This window comes from Oreochromis aureus, linkage group 5 (genome assembly GCF_013358895.1).
Source record: "Oreochromis aureus strain Israel breed Guangdong linkage group 5, ZZ_aureus, whole genome shotgun sequence".
Taxonomy (NCBI): Eukaryota; Metazoa; Chordata; class Actinopteri; order Cichliformes; family Cichlidae; genus Oreochromis; species Oreochromis aureus.
Window position 1 is genome coordinate 25,580,018 of NC_052946.1, and position 23,236 is coordinate 25,603,253.

The window sequence follows — 23,236 nt, forward strand, 5'->3', positions numbered from 1 at the left end:
GTCAGACCAGTGTTGTAGTTGGCCACAAGTCTTGCACACATCTCAGGGGGGATTTTGTCCCACTCCTCTTTGCGGATCCTCTCCAGGTCATTAATGTTTCGTGGCTGATGTTTGACAACTCGAACCGTCAGCCCCTTCCACAGATTTTCTATGGTATTAAGGTCTGGGGACTGACTTGGCCACTACAAGACCTTAATATCCTTCTTCTTCAGCCAATCCTTTGTTGCCTTGGCCGTGTGTTTTGGATCACTGTCATGGTGGAATACCCACCCACGACCCATTTTCGATGCCCTGGCTGAGGGAAGGAGGTTCTCACCCAAGAGTTGACATGCCCCATCCATTCTCCCTTTGATGCGGTGCAGTTGTCCTGTCCCCTTGGCAGAAAAACGCCTCCAAAGCATAATGTTTCCACTTCCGTGTTCAACGGTGGGGACTGTGTTCTTGGAGTCATAGGCAGCATTCTTCCTCCTCCAGACACGGCGAGTTGAGTTGAGGTAAAATAGCTCGATTTTGGTCTCATCTGTACACAACAATTTCGCCCAGTCCTCCTCTGAATCATTGAGATGTTCAGTGGAAAACTTCAAACGGGCTTGTACATGTGCTTTGTTGAGCAGGGGGACCTTGCAGCCTGCAAGGTCCCCCTGTGTGTTACCAACAGTTTTCTTGGTGACTATGGTCCCAGCGGCCTTAAGATCATTGACAAGTTCCTCCCAAGTAGTTCTGGCCTGGTACCTCAACACTCTCATTATCATTGAAACTTGCATGAGATCTTGCGTGGTGCTCCAGACCAAGGGAGATCGGCAGTTATTTTACGGTTCTTCCATCTGCGAATAATCGCACCAACTGTTTACACCTTCTCACCCAGCTGCTTTGTGATGGTCTTGTAGCCCATTCCAGCCTTGCGTTGGTTCACAATCTTGTCCCTGACATCCTTGGAAAGCTCTCTGGTCTTGGCCATGGTGCAGAGTTTGGAATCTGGACAGAATGATTGCTTCTATGGACGGCTGTCTTTTATACAGGTAACGAGTTGCGAAGGCTCCCAATGTCAGCTCGTTACCTGTATAAAATACACCTGGGAGCCATAAATCTTGCTGATTGATCAAATACTTATTTTGTTCATGGAACTTTTTGAAGTGCATTTTTCTGGATTATTTTTTTGGTTATTGTTCCTGTCTCTCACTGGTCAAATAAACCTTCCATTGAAATTCTCGACTGACTTACAAAATCAGCTGGAGTTGAAGTAATTTTTTCCCTGACTGTATACAGTGGCTTGCAAATTTTGAGTACCCTTGGTTAAAATTTATCTTCCCGTGAATACACAAATAGATGACGTGATTTTCAAACCAGATACATTTCTTTGATAATTTGGGCAGGATTATTTAATCATTTCCATCATCTACTGTTCAAAATAGAGGGGAAACCCAAACCTGAAGCATGAAACTGGGCACGGTCGGCTCTTAGTAACACCCCTTCTGGCAAGTATCGTAGTTTGTAAGCACATTTTTCAGCCAGCTTAGAGTCTTTCATTTTAGGTGTGCTTTTTCAACCCTTTCCTTTACTAAAGTTCTGTGAGAGTCTTTGACCGTCTTTTCTTTTGTGATCCACAGTTGGGGTGGCTGTAAGGGCCTGTGCTTCTTGAGATACTCCGCTGTGGATTTTAAAGTGTGTTTAGGATCATTATCCTGTTGTAGAAGCCATCCTCTTTCCTACTACAGCATCTATACAGATGGTCTCGTGTTTGCTTGCAGAATTTGCTGGTATTTCATTGAATCCATTCTTCTCTCTACCACTGAAATGTTTCCCGTGCCACTGGCTGAAACACAAGCCAAAAGTATGATCGATCTATCCCCTTGCTTAGCAGTTGCTACTGTAGTGCTTTTTTTTTTTTTTTTTTTTTTTAATGAAATCCTGCACAAAACATAGCTTTGCTTATTGCAGCCTCAAAATGATTTTTTTTAAATTTATTTTTTTAACCTTTCCAGTCCACAGAACTCGTCTCTAAAATGCTTGTTTAGCTGTTTATTTGCAGATTTCCAAAGCTGACTTTTCTGATAATGATGCATGAAAGTTTATTTTTCCCACCTGACATTTCCATAAAGCTCACATTCTTATAGCAGTTCTTTCTGAAAAAAAAAAAAGTTTTCCGAACTTATATTGACCCCTACGGTTCCTGTTCACTGCAATTTCTTAATTATGTTATGAACTGAGGAAGTGGCTACATGGAAACCCTTTGTTTCTTTCCTTCTCCTGCTTTGTGGAGGATTTTAGCTTTTAGCACACTAAAACGCTGCTTGGAGGAGCCAATTGCTTCTGATTGTTGGGACAAGGTTTGAAGAGTCAGTGTATAGTTAAAGCTTTGATATTTAAATCACCTGGCCTTTCCTAAGGATGATTGTGAAAAAGCCAATTCCCTAAAAAGCTCATTTATCTCCAAGACCTTGATAAAAGATATCTGAGATCTCAAATCTCTCAGGGTGTAGAAACAGTTATGTGGGGCTCTATTTTTTTTCTCCTGTGCTTTAAAAAAAATGCAAATTATCTTTTACTTTACAGTATGTGGAAATCATTCATCTTCTACTCACTTAACTCTTTACAGTAACGGGAATTACTGACCAGGGAAACCCAGAGTTTTGCATGCTACTGTTATTTTATACAACATGACTTAAGATTGCTTAAATGTTTTATCTGTAGTTTTTTATGACCATTGGGAGTAATACTACAATCATACAGCAGGAAAATCTTCATCTGGAAATATGGGACTCTTTGATTTGCAGGATCATTGTAATCATGCAGCTTCACTTTGCATGTAATCACTAGTTAGTCAAAATGTGGTCATTGTGTCTAGAAGCTGCTTTAAAATATAATTTCACTGATGTGATGCAAGACTGAAGTTATCCAATATGATATCAAAATGTAAATCTTTAAGTGATTAAAAAAATTGCATGTGTGCATGTTAAACACAGGAATTTAAGCCTGTGGATTTCAGAGATTTTATACTTGAAATGTCAAATTTCAAACCACAGCAGCACAATCACTGAAATGACACTCAGTAGTATCTGCCAAGATTTCTGTACATCTATCAGTGGATCCAGAGATTTCTTTGTTATTGGCTCTACTGTACTCCTCCTCTGCTCTGCTCATTCTCTTTGTGTTCAGTGCCTTGTTTACAGATGCATTTTGAAGTTTACTTATTAAGTGCTACTTCAAACCGTAAACTTTTTTTTTTATCCCCCCACTGAGCAAATCCGTGGACCACTGGTGTGAAAACCTTGACCCTAATTGATCTCTGCGCTTTTGGCACGGTTTCTCTCTGCGAGTAATGTCATCCTTTGCATTTGATCATAATGAGAGTTGTTAGCCTCCATGACAACCAAGGCCACTGACACAGCCGAGCAATGCTGCGGGGTGCTTATTTACAAAAATGGAACTAACACGGCTGGGTGCATTTTTTGGACGTTTACAGTACAAAGGGAATTTTGCATTGTTAAAGCACTGTCCAAATCAGGAAAATGAAACTATACTGCCACAAAATATTACAGTGCAAAAGCTAGTTAGATGAGGTCTACTTAATGTTTTTTAGCACATTCATGTCATTGTCTCATGAAATTGATTTAATCAGTTTCACTTGAATGGAGGTTTTTGGATTTTTAGAGGACAGGTTGACTTGAGTGATGAATTACTGAAAATATTACATTTCCAAGATGAACTATATAGTACTATGCCTCTAGAGCCACTCATTTCTTTATATTTTGTTTTCAAGGCACCACACTCTTGTATTATTTATTTATTTTTTTTAAGTAGTCTTCATCAATAGTTCTCATCAATAGACTTTCTGAAGGTCTTTGAAAAAATAGTCAAGTTCCAAAGAAAAAGTTTCATTTTCAGTCGAGTCCTTGTTCCTGACCATTTTAAGAGGACTGTGGTTTTTTCTCTTCTTTTTTTGTTTGTTAAGCCACTTAACAGTGACCCATGAAACACTCAAACATAAAAAACCCCACCTGACTCAATGGATGAACAAGTGTTGTGTTTACACATAACAGACAACTTAGCAAAGAACCAATTTTAAATTATATCTTCTCTTCGTTACTGTGTTTTTTGTCTCATATACTGTATTTACATTTACCACATTTTAAAAACAAATTGCTGACCAATTTTCCATTTTCCTAGCAAAATCTAAAGAAATGAAGAGCAGCTCGAAACTTTTGAATAGCACTGTACATGATTTTTCTTTTGAAATGTGTGAAAATCAGATTTGTATGGATGGAGGTATAGATTTCTTCCAACCCTAAAATATATATATATATAGATAAATAAATAAAAGAGAAGCTCAGAACATGTTTAAAATTGGTGTGTAAACTTTTATTAGCTTCTCAGAGGCCTTGAAATCATCACTTGAAATGTTTTCACAGGGTGAGTGTTAATACTTTATTGATCAAACTATTCAGCAAAGTTGTGCATGAAGATTACTTTTTGGCCTTCACATTCATCGTCTTTTGTTTTCCACATCATTACTTGTTGCATCCTTGATTTGTTGTTTACTCGGTCTAGCTCAGTCAACAGAATAGCAGGAATACAATCTTTTGTTCTTTTGATGGTTCTCAATTCAGCCTATGCCTGAGATGACTAAGTTTATCAAGTGCATTGATTGTAATGGTGCTGTGGGTCTTGGTTTCTTGTTATTGCCACTAACTCATCTTAATAAGTAGAGTGGTCCTTTATTCCTGACCTGTGTCAAATGTTAGTATTTTGTATCCCTTCTCGGCTTGGCTGTAATATGACAGCCAAGCCTGTTAGATTATCACAGTTTTTATTCGAGGCTCTTCAGGTTTCAAGGTCTGCTTCAAAAGACTAATGCAGGAGGTGGCATTAGTGTCAAATCATTAGTCTCAGTGGTATAACCTTCAGTCAAAAGTGCATTACCATATGGCCATTTTGTGTGAATAAGTGATGTTTAACTCCAGTAAAAAATGGCTTGTATTAATAAGATTTTTTTTAAATTATCTACTTCTAATTTTGTGTTAGTCCTGCTTTTTCTTAGCCAGTTTTGTCAACAGAAACTAATTTTGAGCATAAAGCTAACACAATAAGTCATAGCAGTTTTATGTTAACATGGATATTTTTTTAACAAGCAAATAAAAATATTGTCAGTTCCATTCATTTTTTTTGTCAGTGTTTCAAATAACTTTAAATTTTCCTTTTTAGCATTTACATTTGGCATATAAACACGCACTAAATGAAACTACTATGAAGTTATAACCTCTGCTAAGGACCTTTTATCTTTAGCGATAGCTTTTTTCTGTGTTGTAAAGTTTTGATAGTTTCATCCTCTTTGCTTACAGCTCGGTCACACTAGTGTAAAAGCAGAACGTCAGCCTCCTTGCAACTAGGAAAACTTGATGGTTTCCTGGTGATCATATGTATTTTATTTTATTTATTTAAAAATAAAATGGAGACCGTCAGAGACTGATTGCCAGTCCACCAACTGGTTGCCCAGAGGCTAAGCACGCAACACCGTTAATCACTTTGGATAGCAAGGCAGTTGGACAGGTCGTCTGTTGGGAGGCAACCTAACAAATACAGTGGGCCCTCGTTTATTGCGGGAGTTAAGTTCTAAAAATAACCTATAGGTGAAATCCGAAAAGTAGGCAATTTTATTTTTACAATTATTATAGCTGTTTTAAAGCTGTAAAACTCCTCACTACACGCTTTATACGCTTTTCTCAGACATGCATGAACATCTTCACACTTTTCTCTCTTGGTGTCTTTGACGGTGCAAAATGTTTAGTTGACATTGTTGTTTGTTGGGGAAAAAACTTACAAACATACAGTACAGCACTTCAGAGTCACTCTGCTAGCGATGAAAGATTTATGTAAATTTGACAAGCCGAACGCATTCTGTACTGTACAGGAGACACGGCACAAGATTGATTGACAATGGTCTACAGCCAATCAGGACGCAGAACACAATGTGCTGTTTTAAAAAAAATAAATAAAAAATTTTAAAAATGCAAAATTACACACACAAAAAAACCGCGAAACAGCGAGGCCGCGTTATAGCGAGGGACTGCTGTAATCGTGGTCCGACTCAGACTGTCTGTGGTCACACTCACAGAAATTGGCAAAGGTTTGCAAAAAGTCACCATCAAATTCAGCCTGTGCCAATGAGCACAACTCGTCTGACACGTCTCCTTGCAATCGGGGATTGGACTCAACTGGTCGCAGCTAGTTGTGTTCTGGTTTTATGCCAAGATAAAAGACTGTCATTTTGCTGTGAAATCACCATCTTGCAGCAACTACACCAATTTCAGTTTCAGATCTTCTGATCTGGCTTGAGTCTGATTTTAAGTAGCTAATCTGAATTTCTGTATGTGTAGTTGGCAAAACATTTTGAACAGACTGCTACAGATTAGCAATTTTTAGCTGATTTATCACATTTAATCGCTGCATTATCACAAACAGTTTGCGTGATTTTGGCCGTGCTGCGGTCTTCAAAGGCTTTTTGTGAATGAAAACTAGTTTGGCAAACTTTTTTTTTTTTGTTTTTTGTTTTTGTTTTTGTTCTCATGAAGGTTAAGATGTTCTAAATCATCATTTTGATCCATGATAACCTGTTTACATTTCCCTTTTTGTCATCCTAGTTGTTGATATCATGAATTACAACTACAATGAGTCTATACACCCAGTTTGCTCCATCTCTGTCCATGCTGAGACATCCTGAAGTTGGAGCCTTTTCAACTTGACCAAACTTGTTTTATTTTCCCTCTAAAAGAAATATCTTGTTCTTAGGAGCAGATTGTTCCACCATGTTCATCAGCTAGCCGCTAACTGTTCCTGTCATTTGGAGCTGAGCTGGTGGAGTGTAGTATGTTTCACAGTGTTTTTGCTGAAAGCAGTTGCCTGCTGATGCTGAAAACTGAACAAAACATTAAAGTCTCAAGAATGAAAGCTAAACAAAAGCTGACACTTTGTATAGAGCTCTGTGAAGGAAAAGGCAGCTGCAGATTTCAGGCACGTTTGTCATTTTTATTGACTCATTTCATGTTGTCACGTTTGGTTCTTGTGTTATTTGACACATTATAATTGATTTAATGGCACAAATACCTTAAGTTTGAAATTGGCGTTTAAAATGCAATACTTGTGCTAAGTGCTCGTGAAATTTCAGCATTTTTCTCGAGATCAATGGCCCGACTCTTTCGAGCGTTGCGTTTTTCAACCCATCATCGCCACCAGGAGGTGCTGGAATCAAAGTGCAGAGTTCCTCCAGGGAGTGGCTTTAACGTTTCACTATTTAAAAGTCAGTGTTGTAATTAAGAAGTGAGTGAATAGATCTTAAAAGTTCATTGCGATTGATTTCATGGCATTCCCTTGTGCCTTGACCTGCTTTGAGATCGGGCTGATTGGCTGCCATTCAAGCAGTATTCCTCAACAAAACATTTCTCAGTAAAATTTCAAACAACTCCCAACCAAATTCATGGGGAATCGGAAGGCCCCAGAGACATTTGCATTGATCAAGGATTTACTTTCACACACACTCCCCTTCTTTCACAGGCTGTGATTCAAGGTCTTTTTGGCTTAGCTTCTAATTCCTCCTCTGCTGTTGGAGGGTTCAAACACACGCAGGGCCGCATTTTTAATGAAACTCCCAAGGCCAGCCAGCAACCCCTTTTCTTGGCTTTCTTGTGTTGCACACAGGATTACACTACTTCAACAACGGCAGTAACAGGGATTTATTACCGTCTATGTAAATGTTTTTTGCGGTTTTGCAAAGCAGTTGCACATTATGATAATGCCGTGGGTAGTTATTTCCTGTGCAGATTGATCCTTCACTTTGACCTGATGCTTTCAGTCTTGGAAATCTCCGGCATCATTTCTTCTCCTTCATGCTGTGGGCCTTCAGCTTAAGCGGCACTGGCACGTTAATACTGCTGGCAGATTCTTTCTTGCCTCACGACAGGGGCTCGGATCATCCCTCATCACACAATGTTCTCCTCTCTTCAGATCGTCTTGTCTCTTGGTTCTTTTTCTCAAGATCTCGTACTCATTTTCTTCCTGCTACCTGTCACTGGTCTGTTTGAGTTACTTTGATTCCATTCATTCGCTCAGCACAACTTGTTCGCCATGTTATCTGTTTACTGACAATCTGTGTTTGCTTGTTCAGATGCTCATCCTCCTAGTTTGCTTTGTGAAATGATTAAAAGTGGGCTGTTCTTATTCACAGGCTGACTAAATCCTCCTGTAACTAGAGGGATCAACTGACGGAGCACCGGGTCTAATCTGGCTAATGATGTCAAACATAGATGTGGTAAAGGGCTGTAGATGCATTAGCATATAACCTCAGCCAGGACAGTGGGAGGGATGATAATCTGCCGTGTCATGGTGTTTCAGATGCTGTGGAAATTTAACACAGCTTAAACTCAACATTACACGATCTTTCTGAGTGTAACAGCAAGCAGATAGTCTGAATTTTTAAGGTGAATCCCAGTGGCTGCAGATGCATGAAAACATAAGAACATTTTTTAACTTCTGAAGAAGGGTTGCAGATCTTCCACTCGCATACCAGCCTTTGAGTTAGATATTTAAAGTTTCCATTGATGCGTAAGGTTGTAATCTGAGCATTCTATACTTGCCAGTTACTTCATTAGGTTCATTTTCTTGTTGTAGGGTCTTTACCTCACAATATAAGGTGCCTTGAGACCACTGTAATTTGGTGCCATATAAATGAAATTGAATTTAATGAATCAGCCAATCACACATCTGCATCTCAATGCATTTAGGCATGTGTGCATGGAGAGGATGACCCACTGAAGATTAAACTGTGCAGAATGAGGAAGAAAGGTGATTTAAGTCACTTTGAATTCATCATGGTTGTTGGTGGCAGATGGGGTGGTTTGACTATTTCTAGACTTTATAGAAAATGGTGCGAAAAAGAGAAAATATCCAGTGAGCGGCAGTTATCCAGTTATCGGTTTGAAAATGGCTTGCTGATGCCAGAGGTCAGAGGAGAATGGACAGGCAGCTTCAAGCTGAAAGGACGGTAACCGCTCTTAACAACCAGGGTATGCAGAAGAGCGTCTCTGAGAATATGAAACTGAGGCTACAATTCGTACAGGCTCAACAAAATTGGACAATAGAAAATTGGAAAAGCGTTGATGATGAGTCTCGATTTCAGCCGTAACATTCGGGTGGTGGGGTCAGAATTCGGCATAAACAACAAAAAAGCATGGATCGAGGCTGAGGACGATGGTGTAATAGTGTGGGGGATATTTTCTTGGCACATGTTTCAGGACCCTTGGTACCAACTGAACATGATTTAAACGCTTACATGAGTATTGTTGATAACTGTGTTCATAACCTTGCATCCAGCAGGATAAAACGACGTTCACCAAGTTTAAATGATCTCACACTAGTTTCTTGAACATGAACATCAAACTGTCCACAAATGCCATCCACAGTCGTCAGATCTCAATCTGACAGAGCACCTTGGATTCATGGATGTGGCTCCAACAGATCAACAACTGTGTCACGTTACCTTATTGACAAGTAGTTTGTTAAAAAGGTGTAGAATTTCCACATTGAAAAATTTTGGTGCGCTGCCCGTGTGAGGCTTTTGATACAACCAGCTTTCTTTTTTTCTCTCTCAAATACCAACATGGTCCATAAGTGTCAGTTTTTGAGTATGATATTCTCGATGTTTAAGTAATTTTCTACATAGTTTAACTTTGCATAAAGTTCTCAAGCTGGAAATATTTTTATACTGCTTCATTTTCTGACTCTTAGGCTTTTGGTACTCAGTTCAGAGAACATTGGCAAAAAAAATGTCTGTATTGAATACCGCTGTGAGTTAATTACATCCTGCATGAAAACCCTGATAGAAATGGCAGGCTCATAGGGAATGTGCTAGTTCATTCTGCAATAAAATCATAAGTTTAGATGTAAATTCAAAGAGGTAGCAACAACATTCAGATGAGCTTCTAGAAATAGATTAACTGATTTTTTTTTTGATTTTTTTTTGTGGCAAATTTACAATTGTAGACATGTTAAAGTCACATCAATGTATGTAAGCTAATTAAATTCTATTACTTAAATAGTATTGTAATGAACTTATCTAATATAGAACGATTTAAAATGCTACAAAAAGCTTAATTTTCCCCACAAAATGTAATTAAAGTTTGCTTGCAGAAACTGTTTATAATCCTTTGAGAGAGAATGCAATAATGGCTGCTATTAAGCAAAGGCAATGGCATTAAAGCCTTGTGAAAAGCTAGCGCACGGAAGGAGCTCACAATGCGAGAGAAGGCTGTTGTGTCTTTTAGCGAGTCGTGTAACATCTTAAAGAAACTCTGGCTTTTACTTTTAAAGCGGCGTCTTGGAGTCGATTAGTGGAATGTGGAGGTCAGTGGAGGCGGCCAGTGCAAGCTTTCTCTGAGACGCGTCATTGTGATCATTGCTCATCTGCTCACCACCGAATTCTGCAGATTAATTTATGAATCATTCTGTAGAGGCAGAGTTTTAAATGCTTTCCATTTTCTTTTCTTATTAATCTGCAAACACACAGTGCTCAATGGAAAAACAAGTTTTTGTTTATTAACATGGACTTGACATACTATTTAGATGATTAATCATAAGGTTGACTTTTTGCTTTAAGTAGCAGTGTTCTTTGAATGATTGTACAAGGTTGGCGTACTTTTCTTTTCTAAGTTTTTCTCATTCTTCTTGGCAGAATTGTTAAAGCTCAACAATGCTGGAGGGGCAGCATCGATGCACTGCTGTTCTTTCTGCAGATGCTTTGGCAGGTTAAGGTTTGAGATCTCGCCGGGTACGACTTTTTCTAGAGCTTTTTCAGGCTTCAGCCCAACATTCGCTCGGTCCGAGATCACGACTGCTTCTGGAAACGATTTTCACTTAAGAATGCTGCATATATCTTTACTTCCATCCTGATTAGTCTCCCGCTCCTTGCATGATCCTGTCACCACCGTGTTTGACTGTAGGGAATGTATTAATGAGGCGGTGCTCAGTGCCTGGCTTCTTCCGCACACATTGGGAGTTCAATCTGCCTTTTAGTGAAGTATGGATTCCTTCTGGCCACTTTACCATTAATGCCTGATTAGCTGAGTGCTGCACTGATGGTTGTTGTTCATTAAGGTTCTCCAGTCGGCACAAAAGAACTCTGGCTCTCATTCAGTTACTGTTGTGTTCCCGTTAGCCTGCAAAACTCACACTGAGGATGATTGGTGGCTGCAAAACTTGAAGATGATTTGAGGAAACAGAGCTCTGTCGCACTTTCAGTGCTGCAGAAATATTACGTCTTTCTCTAGATCTGTACCTTTTCACAATCCTGTCAAACCCGTGGAGTTCTCTTACCCTCAATTATTTGTTTTCATTCTTATGCATCCATTTCACTATGACACACTGTATAGAGCGGTGTCTACACTTGCTAATTATGTTAAGGAAACTGAAAATTTCATTCTTATATCTTTAATATATTAAAAACTGTCTCAAAATGTGTTTTTTGTGTAATAAATTTGAAATTGTGGAAAACGTGAAAGGGTCTGAACACTAATAAATGCATTACAGGTCTTACAAAAACAAATCATGACAATTGATGGGCTGACTGTTAGAAAATGTCTCCTGCATCAGTCACTCCCCAATGAATTAAGATAATTTGAGATTTTTACGTTTCTTATTGCCAGATAGTTTAGTTTTTAATGAATATATATTTTTTAGTTTAATTATTTCAGAACAAGTCTGCGGTCTACACAGCTTAGTTAATCCGTTTAATAAATGCAAGTTGTAGAAAAGAATTGTTGAGTTTGCACTATTCATCCGTGCATTGATCATTAAAGCAAATCACAGCTACTTAGCTACTCTTTGCAAGTTTGATTTGTCACATCGGTCTCCCCCAGTGAGTTAGTTGTCATTGGGAAAAAAGAAAAGAAAAGACAAATCTGGATTCGGGTAATGAGAATGAAGCCGTGATCTTGAGTTAATAGGCACAGGAAAAAAATGTCTAAGTTTAGACTGCCCATCTGAGCTTCTGTAGACCATGTTCTTTGATGAGTAATCTCCTTTGCCCTGCCTTAACACAAGTGTGCTTATTGTCTTCCCTTGTTTGATTCAATTCTCTTTTTTTTCTACCTCTTTTCTTTTTTCCTCCAGTTGCTATACTCCTGAAGGATGAGTACTTTGTAGCAGGGGCTGGACTGCCAGGGCGCTTTAAGGCTGAGAAGATGGAGTTTCACTGGGGCCAGAGTAATGGATCAGCAGGCTCAGAACACAGCATAAATGGCAGAAGGTTCCCTGTAGAGGTAAAATGCCATGTTGCTACCATGCAATCTGATAAATGTGCGATATGGAGTGTTGAAGGTCAACAATGAATGTTGGAGAGAGATTAGTGAATTGCCTTGGTAGATTGTAAGTTTATGCTTAAACTATTTTTATAGCATTTTTGTTTTTATATCCATAAACACCAGCATGTATTTTTTTTCCCCCCACATATTTATCCAAATTATTTATGACAAGGATTTGGTAGTTCTTTAAAAAATTTTTGCAGGTATTTATGTCATGAGCCTTTGTACTGAGCTAAGGGAACATATTGATGCACAAAAACATTAGTTTTCATGTCAAGACACGATATTAGTTTGAGGCAGATCATTGGATCAAAGTAAATCCTCTTTATATTTTAAAGTAAATTCTGGATCCAAGGAAAATGAGAAACAGTGCATCGTCTTTAGTTTGCATTTATTTAAATAATCTTTTGCTAGCTGCCACATTGCTACAGATTGTTGTCTTCACACGTCTACTAGAAAATAGCCGTATGCCATAATTGGTGAGAAAGTACCCCTGATGATAGAAATCTGTGTCTTGCTTCATTTTGACAGCCTATGACATTTGCAATACAGAAAGGCTTTTTAATAAATTGGGATTATGGTCTTCAAAACACATGGGAATTTATGCGATAGGGAGCATCTTACGATCGCATTATGGAACTGGCTTAACACGAGAAAACAGACTGGAAGTGGTTCAGTTCCTGTAACATGGCTGTAAAGAGTGACGCCTCTCTGAATTATTTATTGTCTCCACATATTAAAGCACAAATTTCACGTTTAATATCATGCATAGATTGAGGTATTAGTGACTTTGAATGCATCATTTATGCCAGCCATTCCTAGTCGCTGTCTAAAATTGAAATTGCAGTTGTGTAATGCTCTTCTTGCAGAGTGGGGTCATAGAATACGGTTTTTGCCCCCTCTTATGTCAAATTGTTGATAATTAGTTTAAATTTAGCAGCATATGAAAACAGGAAGTGGCTGTTAGTGAGCCTTTCTGTCCTATCTCCAAACACACAGCTAGAAGCCTCCTGTGTTTGTTTCTTGGCCCTCCTCTTTGGAGCCATCTCTGCAGGCACAGCTTTTGATGCTGAATGGCTGGGTAATTAGATTTATTTTTGCCACATAATTTTGTGTTCAGTGTAGTGTTAAAGGGCACCGGATAATGTACAGCCATTATAAAGCTGTTGTGCATATGGCTCCTTTGATGGTGTGCTCCCTAATAAGACTGCAGAATTTACTTTAATAGCCAATTTGAACAGCTGTTGGAAAACAAAGCATTTCTTCCAGTAATACAATTTATAGATGAGAAATATAGATTTGTAACTTGGTATACCCAAAAAAAAAGTATGCTAAGGTTTTGCATTGAATCCTCTGTCAAAGAACATGGATTCCAAAGCTAATATGTGTTTCCCTTTATAAATAAGCATAAAGCATACCAGCCATGGAACCAGTTAAATACACATTAATGATATAATTAAGTGGAAAAATTCCAAAGTCATAGAAATATATACATACATACATACAGAGGTTAAAAAAATATTGTTACAGCTGCACAAGATAAACGTCTGCTGTAATGCCAGCACACGCATCCGTCATCAAACACGCAGAAAATAAAGCTAAACATCTACAATTGCTGAATAATTGTCTGCTGACAGTGGAATTGCAAAAATGTGGGTATGGTGCTGGCACCCTAGACTGAATGCTCCTTAATGTGTAGCAGCAATCAAGAATGAAACTCTTGCCATTTGCAAAGGACATCTGCTATAGCCTTTATCTCACTAATAAATGAAGGAGTCTCTGTATGTGTGCATGCGGGTCCTTTGTATTTCTCAGCAAATCTTCTTACAGTCTATTTCACACTGCTGGGGATGAAAGGAAGTGGGGTGTTGAATGTAAAGTGGCTGTCAGTTGTTTTCTGTTACCATCTGCATGTGAAGTATTTCAGGAACTCTGGTTAATTGTAGCTTGTACTGATAGATTGCATTATTGAACACTGATAGCACCAACATTGTAGTGTCTACCAACAGGCATGTAAGGCTATTTAGATTTAAAAATTGTAGCTACATCTAGGGTATGCTTATTAATTAACCTCTGCTGATAGGTGGTGCCACATGTGACCCATGACGCACCACCCAACAGCAGAGGTTAATTAATAAAACTGTAGAGAAGTTGGGCACAGCAGTAGAAAGGAGGGCTCTCATATTTGATTGTGAATGTGATATATGTACACTGTTTGCAATTTTTTTTTTTTTTTTTTTTTCTGAACTCAAATCTTTGTAGCTATCAGCTGTCCTACTTTCTGTTTTCTATTTTATCACTGCAGTGGTTTTATCAGAGCAAGTGTGCTGTCGGCTCATTCAAAAGAAGCTCTCTCTGGATGGGCACTGCAACTTAAATAATGGGTGACCCTCTTCTTGTGCCATGTCTTCTTTGAACAAGCATGTCAAGAACATGCAACCCAGATAGGACTGACTTAGCACAGTATAATTGTGTGTGTGTGTGTGTGTGTGTGTGTGTGTGTGTGTGTGTGTGTGTGTGTGTGTGTGTGTGTGTGTGTGTGTGTGTGTGTGTGTGTGTGTGTGTGTGTGTGTGTGTGTGTGTGTGTGTGTGTGTGTGTGTGGGCTCACCAAAAGCCACTCGGAACTACAAATAGTGACTGTATTGTATCAGAATGTGCTGCTCCCGATGACATTTCCTATAGGAAGTACGAAAAGGAATATTCCAGACATCAGTCTGTACAGACACCCATCTGTATAGGAAAAGGAAATGTATGTACAACGTGCACCACAAAAGCGGCACTGACTTGGAGGTCTTTTTTTTCCTCTCTTATCAAAAAGTCAGCTGGCATACTGTACATCAGAAATGATAGATTACCTCAGATACCAGAAAGCAAACATGAAATAAAATGATATGTTTTGAAGGGAAATGAGGCTGTGTAGGATATAGCCCTTAGCCATTTGGCTGTTTTACCCAATGTCATTTCCTTTTTTTTTTTTCTCCTTTTTTTTTGATATGACTTGGCAGAATTTGATGTATTTAAGATGATATTAAACCTGACACGATGTGTGCAGCCAATCTCTGCGTGTTACAGCCTATGGATAAATGTTTGTGCTCGATGTACCCAGTGATCCTTTATAGCAGAGGTTGGCTTTTGTTGTGTATATGTTTTTGTTCTTCAAGAGTTGAACAGCATGACCTTGGAGGTTGAGCTCCAGGGCTTATTTGTCTCTGCTAAACAGAAACTGTTTTCCAATCTGCTGCTGTCTAATTATCTCTCCACTTTAAATGCGTCACTTTGAGCTCTGAGTCACATATAACACTGTGCATAAAGCTTTTGCTTTTTCAGTGTTAAAAAAAGGAGGGGGGGGGGGGATTTACTATCCCACCTGCCCAGAAGCTCGAAAGTGTATACAAATGTGGTTCACATGTGTCCAGAGGGTCGAAACACAAAATTTAAATTCAACGAGCTGTATTATAGAGCAGGTCTGGCTTTGTACCATGGTTATTTTAAAAAGTAAAGGGGGAAAAAAAACAATGGGCTCCTCGGCCTGTGGCTCCTGAGCTTGACATTAATCTAACCGCGGTCTTTTTCGTGGGAGTGAAGTGGGGAAATCGATAGATGGACCACCTGTTCGCTCAAACAGCGGAGTGAAAAATGAAACTGGAATTTTTTTTCTCCCTCAGGGTACCATAGGGAGATCTTTTCTAATAATATATGAGGGTGTCACCAAGGTTAGATTAATTATACATGGATTACAAATCACACCTTCGAAGGGTATGCGTTTCCACACAGTACTAGGGATGTATGAAAAGTGTTAAGGTGAGTGTACAGTAAGAAAGGGAGAAGTTGAGTAAAGATGAGTGTCAAATGAGCGAAGAGCCACTCCATTAGATATCCTCAACTTCCTAATAACTACTGGAATGGATTTATTGGCTGATATTGGCATATCAGCCAATTTTTTTTAATTTCTATTTTTTTTAATTTTATGTACAGTCCTTAACAAATTTATTAGGCCACCACCCAATATAAAGTTTGTGCCACAGCTGCCCTAAATTAACAGTATTGGTAATTACCAAAATTACTTTTTATATTTCTATAATGGTTAGTCCACTCAGTATGCATAAGCTCTTTAAACGAAATATTGTAAAATATTTTAAAATTGTTGTCTGTGCATTTTCAATGAAGCAAGAGGAAAATTGTAAAGGACATTATTTATTTTTATTTTGATTAAGATGCCAATTTCCTGAAAAGAAAGATTTGTTTTTAGTGGTTGAATTTTATACTAAAAGGATCACAGTTAATTGCTTTACAGCAATATATGTGTATTTTTTTTTTTTTTTTTTTTAAAAAGACAAAAAGTAACTTACAGTGAGTCTAAACGGATCCTACTCTGGTACTGTGCTGCAGACAGTGCTGAGATGATCAGAAATAATGCAGTCAGAGCGTGTTTTGCTTAACAATCTCTGATGCAACGTTTCCTTGAGCATATTTTGCTGAATTATCTTCTGGGCCAAGTAAAGCCCCTCAATAGGCCAGAAACAGTCGATAATATTGGCCAGCCGATGTATGCTGAGCCTGAAATCTCAGTGTGCTGCACCACTGAGATAACTCAAATAAGCAAAAGATGTTTAAAAGAGGGGGTGGGGGGGTGGGACACACACACACACACAACCAATTACAAAAATTGCGAACAAATCCAGACAGTGTTACAAGTACAAAACTAGTGGAAAAATAAATAAATATATGGATGTGTGTATATATATTCATATGTTTGTGTATATTCATATGTATATGTGAATAAAATTTAGAAATAGAGAGCCAGATAGCTAGCTATAGTATAGATTGTACTGTATGTACTTGGTAAGTCTTTTACACTGAAGTGGAGATATATTTGTTCCACTCTTACTCTAGCAAACAATTAGTTCGGTTGCTGTCATTTTAAATGTACATCAGTGATGTCTGTGCTTACTGACACATATATTGTCTTGTTTTGAATACCTCAAGAGACTAACTACACAATACGCGTTCTTACGAAACAAATTCTGACAGGGTAGTGTCGACTCGCATCATTTGCTCCATGGCTGCTGCATTTTGTGAGCGTCTTGTTCAGTCTTCTGACTACTCGTATAGTAGTAGATTTTTCTACAACGAAGACTACCTTTCAACACGCATAAACACAAAGCAACACCACAACAAATGTTACTTTAATGCACGGAGATAAAAAAGTTAGCTGCTTGCTTAGCATTGGATTCAGTATTGTCGCTGTCAACAGCTTCTCCCCCTCCTGGCTGGTCCCTTCCCTTCTGCTACACAGTGGAGATGGGTGAGTTAAAGGTGAAAAGTGTGCTGCAGCATCCACACACAGTTATATGACCATTATGAGTTGCATCATTTCATTTGGGTACCTCTACAGGTCCCTCATGTAGTTGTATTTGTCAGTGTGAATACACTTGCGCTCACTATTAGCACTGTGTTAAGCATGGAAATGCGCAATTTGAGACAGCATTAGTTACATAGACTGGATGAGCTTAGCTTCTCTGGCTGAGAAGCTGCTGGTTGCCAAGGTGCTTAATTTTTATAGATGCTTATGAAAAGTTGCCCCCAGCTTCTATGATTTATAACCTCAGTTAACATTTTTCTGTTGACTTTATAGTCTAAATCACTATTTTCAGGTCATATTGACTAAAATTCAATTTATTTTGTATGTCACGGTCATTATTGGAGTCAACCGGGGTGTGCTGGCTCGCTAACTATTTGTCAATAACAAGTTATGTGAAACGGCGTCATAGTTGACACTTCCATCTTTTAGATACAGTTCACAGATTTCCATCATGTGCTGTCTTTTACTTTCTCTATAAAGTTCTGTCAGTCATTTGTAATGTGAAATACTAAGTTTAATTTAGTTGTTCAGCAGCACCTACTGTGCAAATTAACACTTTATTGACACTTGATTCGTCTTGAAAATGAATGCTCTAGCACTTTGTAGGTGCCCAAGTAAAATGATAATGTAGATGATTATGTGCGATTGGAGTGCAAGAATGGAGAGATTTATCTGTTAATGACAAAATGCTGCAGTAGCACACTTGTTGTAAAGGAAAGAAGAAATGCATTTGTGATACTGTGATAACATCTAAGCTCCCTCCGCCAACAAACTTATTTCTTGTAGATTTTGTGTCTTGCCTCAATATTTTGCCGTCTTGGGAAATCACGCCAAACATGACTTTGTTTTTCACCTGTGTGCGCCTAAATGGAACTCGGGATTGCAGAACAGCTTTCAGCACTTGTGTTCACACTCACTTTGTGGCGAAAAAAATGGGTTGCTATAGATAGAGGCTCAGAGTATGTGGACGGCATCTCTATGCATTACTCATAGCTTAAAGATTGGTCAGACCCCACGTCTGCTCCTTTTTGAATCAACAACTTTGAGCACTATATGTAAGCGTGGATAAAGCTCACTCTAAAGAGCAGGGACTCTGACAAACCTAAAAACAAAATGTTGTAATTCTGCAATCGGGCGATTAAAATTCCTTTACATTTTTCACTGCTATGAAGAATCCAGTTTTCCAAAGTGTGCTGTTAACAAGAGCAGGTCACATGAGCCAATCTCTCTGAGTAAATGAAGCCTAAGGGGGTGAGCTTAATTGGGTAAAGTAGTTAATAACATCTGAAGGGTGATGAATGGCCGGTGCTCTTTCTTGCTGAGTTCTCAGACAACAAATTAGTTCCATTAAAGGCTGCAGTTAAAGGAACTCTGAAGGAAACTGATTAACTCAAATTATCTGAGTAATTTTGTACCTGGTTAAAGCTGATGGTTAGCATTAATGGATTTATACACTTATTTACTTTGACTTTTTGAATCTGTTGTCAGCACAGCCACGTGTGGTTTGTGGCTTCTCGTAATTTTCCTTTGAAAAGAAAAAAGGCATGCATACCCTTTAATTAAATCAACATCTAGGACCTTTTTCTTATTGCCAATTAACTTGGTTCAGTGACATGAAAGGGTTTTTCAATTTAAAGAGGCTTGAATGTGCGATGATAGACAGCTCCAATTGCTACTTTTAGAATCATTTGCTGATTCTGGTCAGCATTACGGTTATATGTCTGCTTTGAAATGAAAAGAAGAGGGGTTTTTTTTCCTTTTTAATTGAAAACCCAAGGCATGGTACATGCTATATATGGTGTATTCTCTGTATGCTGGTTTTCCGTTATAACCCACACGCCCAAAGCTTTGTTTTGAAATCCGAAGCAGTGTTTGTGGGTGATTTAAGGTAATTTAAGCAGTGATCAGAAGAATGCCATTCTGTTAGATCTCAGCACAAGGGGGGATCACGTTCCTCCAGTTTTTCCTCTCTGCTCGTGACTGTCTGTTAGGACAGTCACCCTGAGGAATGGGATGCTGTATTTCTCTAACATCCTCCAGGAGTGGCAGCACACAAAAAGGAATGACACAGATTATGGGAGATTTATAGGAGTGATAAATACACCCTCTTTTATGCCCCTCAAAACAGCTTTTCATCAGCTCCTCAGCAGTGTGTCCAAGTGATTGATGACAGGACTGTTCGCTCTCCTTGTCCACTCCTTAAGCTGTTTATGCTCTGTTTCCCACCCCAGATGCAGATCTACCTTTACAATCCGGATGACTTTGACAGCCTCAGTGCTGCCATTAAGGAAAGACGCATCGTTGCTGCCATGGCCATCTTCTTCGAGGTAAAGTATCAGCAGAGCTAAAGTTCGAGATGATGCACAAGAAAATCCAACAATGCACCGCAGCTCTAGTCTTTTGGACTGGGCAACCGTTTCGCTCCAGACTAAATACCTAATTGATGACCTACCATGAAATTTAATACACATTCAAGTTCCTCTCAGCTGAACTGTGATGGATGGCATCATTGGTGTTTTATGAGCAGATATCAGTAAAAGTTACTGACATTATCATCGGCCTTATGAGTGTGCATCCTTCATAGCTAGAGCTTAGTTTCCTCATCAGAGGTCTCAGAAGAGTAAAACCTCGTTGTAGTAGCTCTGGGTGTAGTTGCTGGAAATATTGATGGAAAATATCCTTTTTCACTGTTGTATGAAATGACTTACTGCCAGCTGTAAGAGATCATTTACAAAACCAAGGAGATGAGTGAATAAATGGAATAGATAAAAGGAAGCTGCCTGTAGGAGTCAAAGAGGATTAAAACGGGGCATTGGAACTGTGAATTTAAGATTGGGATTGTTTTTGGTCCAATTCTGAGAAAGGTAATCATATAAATTTTTCAAGTCCGTAAATGATAAATATTTATTAGGAATGATCTTTGGCACCTGCGTTGCGATAGGATATTTTCTCTCCAGCTGGTTGCTGATTGTTTTTCTTGTTCTGTGGCACACAGCAGATTGTTTGCTGAGATACTACAAATTGTCCCCTGAAGATCTGAGCACATAAGCTCTTAATGGGCAAGAATGGTCCTAATTTCTATTAGGTGTACAAACACCTCCAAGATTTAAGCAGCAGCACTGAGAACTCCGGGGTTTCTATCTCTGTTAGACTAATTTCTATTAGCAACAACTTTACAGTTGGTGGCAGCTGATGAATATCTGCTAACCTTCACCTTAATAGTTTATAGAAAAGGTTCTGTTCTTCGACTGAGGTAGGCTGGAATCGGGACACAGGTGTTTGCAATGTAGGTCTGCTCTTAGACAATGATGAACCGCGTGTGCACGAGGACCTAAATGGCTCCGCTGGGTCCTGACAGCCCTATTGCTTACTGCAATTAGCACCACCATACACAATTTGTTGGAAAAACAGTTTACAGTGTGAAGGTTTTTAAGCGGGCATGCACACACTGGCTCAGATTTACTATTTCTAATCAATGAAAAGTATTCTTCCTGTGCTCCCCAAAGGCCTATTAATGGCCTCTAAGGTGTGCATATTATCCACATTCAGCATTCAGCTCCAAACAATTACTCTCCTCTGACTGACCTGAATTAATGTCGAGCAAGGTATTATTGGTCCCCGCATCCCAACACTGTTTTTGTCCAGTCTTGTCTCTTAAGTGGGACGCTGGGAATATTTAAAAAAACGTTGGACTGAGCAATATTGCTCATCTTTTGTCATTTCAAACAATGAACTGCCAGCCCAACAGATAAAGAAGCCATCATCACCAGTCCTCTGGAGACGGCACAGGAGGAGGACTGCTGTGGTCATTAAAACATTTTAAATCATCTGGAAAAAAGAAAATCGGATCTGGATTTTTCAAAAATCGAAAAAAGTTTCAGAAAGTGTCTCCCTGAGTGTTGCTCAGTGAACATCACGATGTTCATCTCTAGTTTTTTTTTTTTTTTCCCCCCCTTTTGTGTGCGATCTACATTCTAGGTCACAGGCCACACATGGATACTACCCGTAGATCTGCAAAGACCAGAAAATGTGCATTTGTTTGGAAAAATATTTGGCATTTGGGAAAATGGATGAGACAGCTCTCTCAGACAGAATTTATCAGTATACTCTGCAGCTCGACTGTAAAAGCACCGAGTCCTCGGCAAACCTGTGCCTCAGCAGACAGATATTGAGTTATTTTTGCCACCATTTCGTTCTATTGAGTTTCGTAGCATTAGGAAGCACACTCGTGAGCTCATTCTCTCTACCTTCATCTGTAAAATGTACACTATTAAAAATTATTTTCATGCATCTACATCATAATGAAAATCATATCGGATGAGTAAAGACATTATTTTAATTTGATATGAAGTCATTCTATCAGTACTGTGTTGTGAATAGTTTTTAATTAGAAAAGTTCAATCCAAAGAACCTTAGTAACAGACGTTTGAAACTTTGTTGAAAGCGTGTTTTGTAGCTGAGATTTAATTTAATTTGCTTTAAATCACGTTTGCAGCAGATGTGACTGTCTTTTAAAGTAGTGCAGGTTTTACTGTACAGTGCATGCAGTATCACAGCGAACGCAGGCGAACTCAGTCTTTGAAATGATCAGATATGTTTAGTGTCTTTTATAAAAATCAAAGCATCAAAAGCAAGTTAACATACTAAAGGCAGAGCAGGGATTGGAGACGTAGTTTATGGTTATGTTGGAGAGTGGGTACTGCACATAAACATCGAGGTTATTTTGTAACACATTTTTAAAACTGTGTGATGATAGGTTCAGATTTTTGGTGGTTATTTTCCAAGTAAACCAGAACAGTCAAACCCTGAAACAAAAACCATTACAAGAAGCGGAATGGAAAAAGATGGCTTTTGGTTCTGCGGTTTAGTCCGCTGATGTCGATTGTCTTTTGGTATTTTATTTGGATTATTATGGAAGTCTGTTAATCCCTTTTCTAATCCTTTGTCTCTGGATGTTTCCTGCAGCTGGGGCAAAAAGACAACCCAGCTGTGGACCCCATCATCCAGGGATTGAAGGGAGTAGTGCATCATGGTAAGTAACGGGCACGTAACCCCTGACACACTGTACTTTCCATAGAAGAATAGTTTTCATGCCATTGAGTGCTCGTCATTCTTTGTTGAGCTGCGATGCTTTTATTTGTTTATTTCATATAGTTTTAACTTTAATGCCATAATCTCTCAATCTCGCAATAAAACATTACATTTGGGGAAATAAAGTTCTAATGGGATCTTCGAAAAGCAATTGACCCTTACAAAATCCCTCTGATGTTTTCGTAATAGATGTTTTGATTTATCCGCAGAGGTAAAATCCTTTTGCCATTGCAGATATGGTGCCGTTCCTCCTCCTCCTCCAGGAACAAAATTTCGACGCTCTTGCATTCAGCTGCTTAAGCACTATTATTTTTAAAATTCCAAATTAGTCTAAACACAAGCTATGAGCAGAGTTTAACTTCAAAAGGAGATAAAATTTGTAAGATCCCGCCTCTGCCGTGCTACTGTGGCTCCACAGTAGGAGACCTCCAAGGA

At 38.8% G+C, this 23,236-nt stretch overlaps 1 protein-coding gene across 1 annotated transcript in view; it reads left to right on the top strand.

Moving 5' to 3' along the window:
- Positions 1 to 23,236, top strand: part of ca16b (carbonic anhydrase XVI b) — a 109,756-nt gene that overhangs the window by 55,045 nt on the left and 31,475 nt on the right. The window contains exons 4-6 of the mRNA XM_031757559.2: positions 12,157 to 12,305; positions 19,942 to 20,037; positions 22,676 to 22,742. Coding sequence (XP_031613419.1) covers positions 12,157 to 12,305; positions 19,942 to 20,037; positions 22,676 to 22,742 — 312 coding nt within the window. The remainder of the gene's footprint in view (positions 1 to 12,156; positions 12,306 to 19,941; positions 20,038 to 22,675; positions 22,743 to 23,236) is intronic.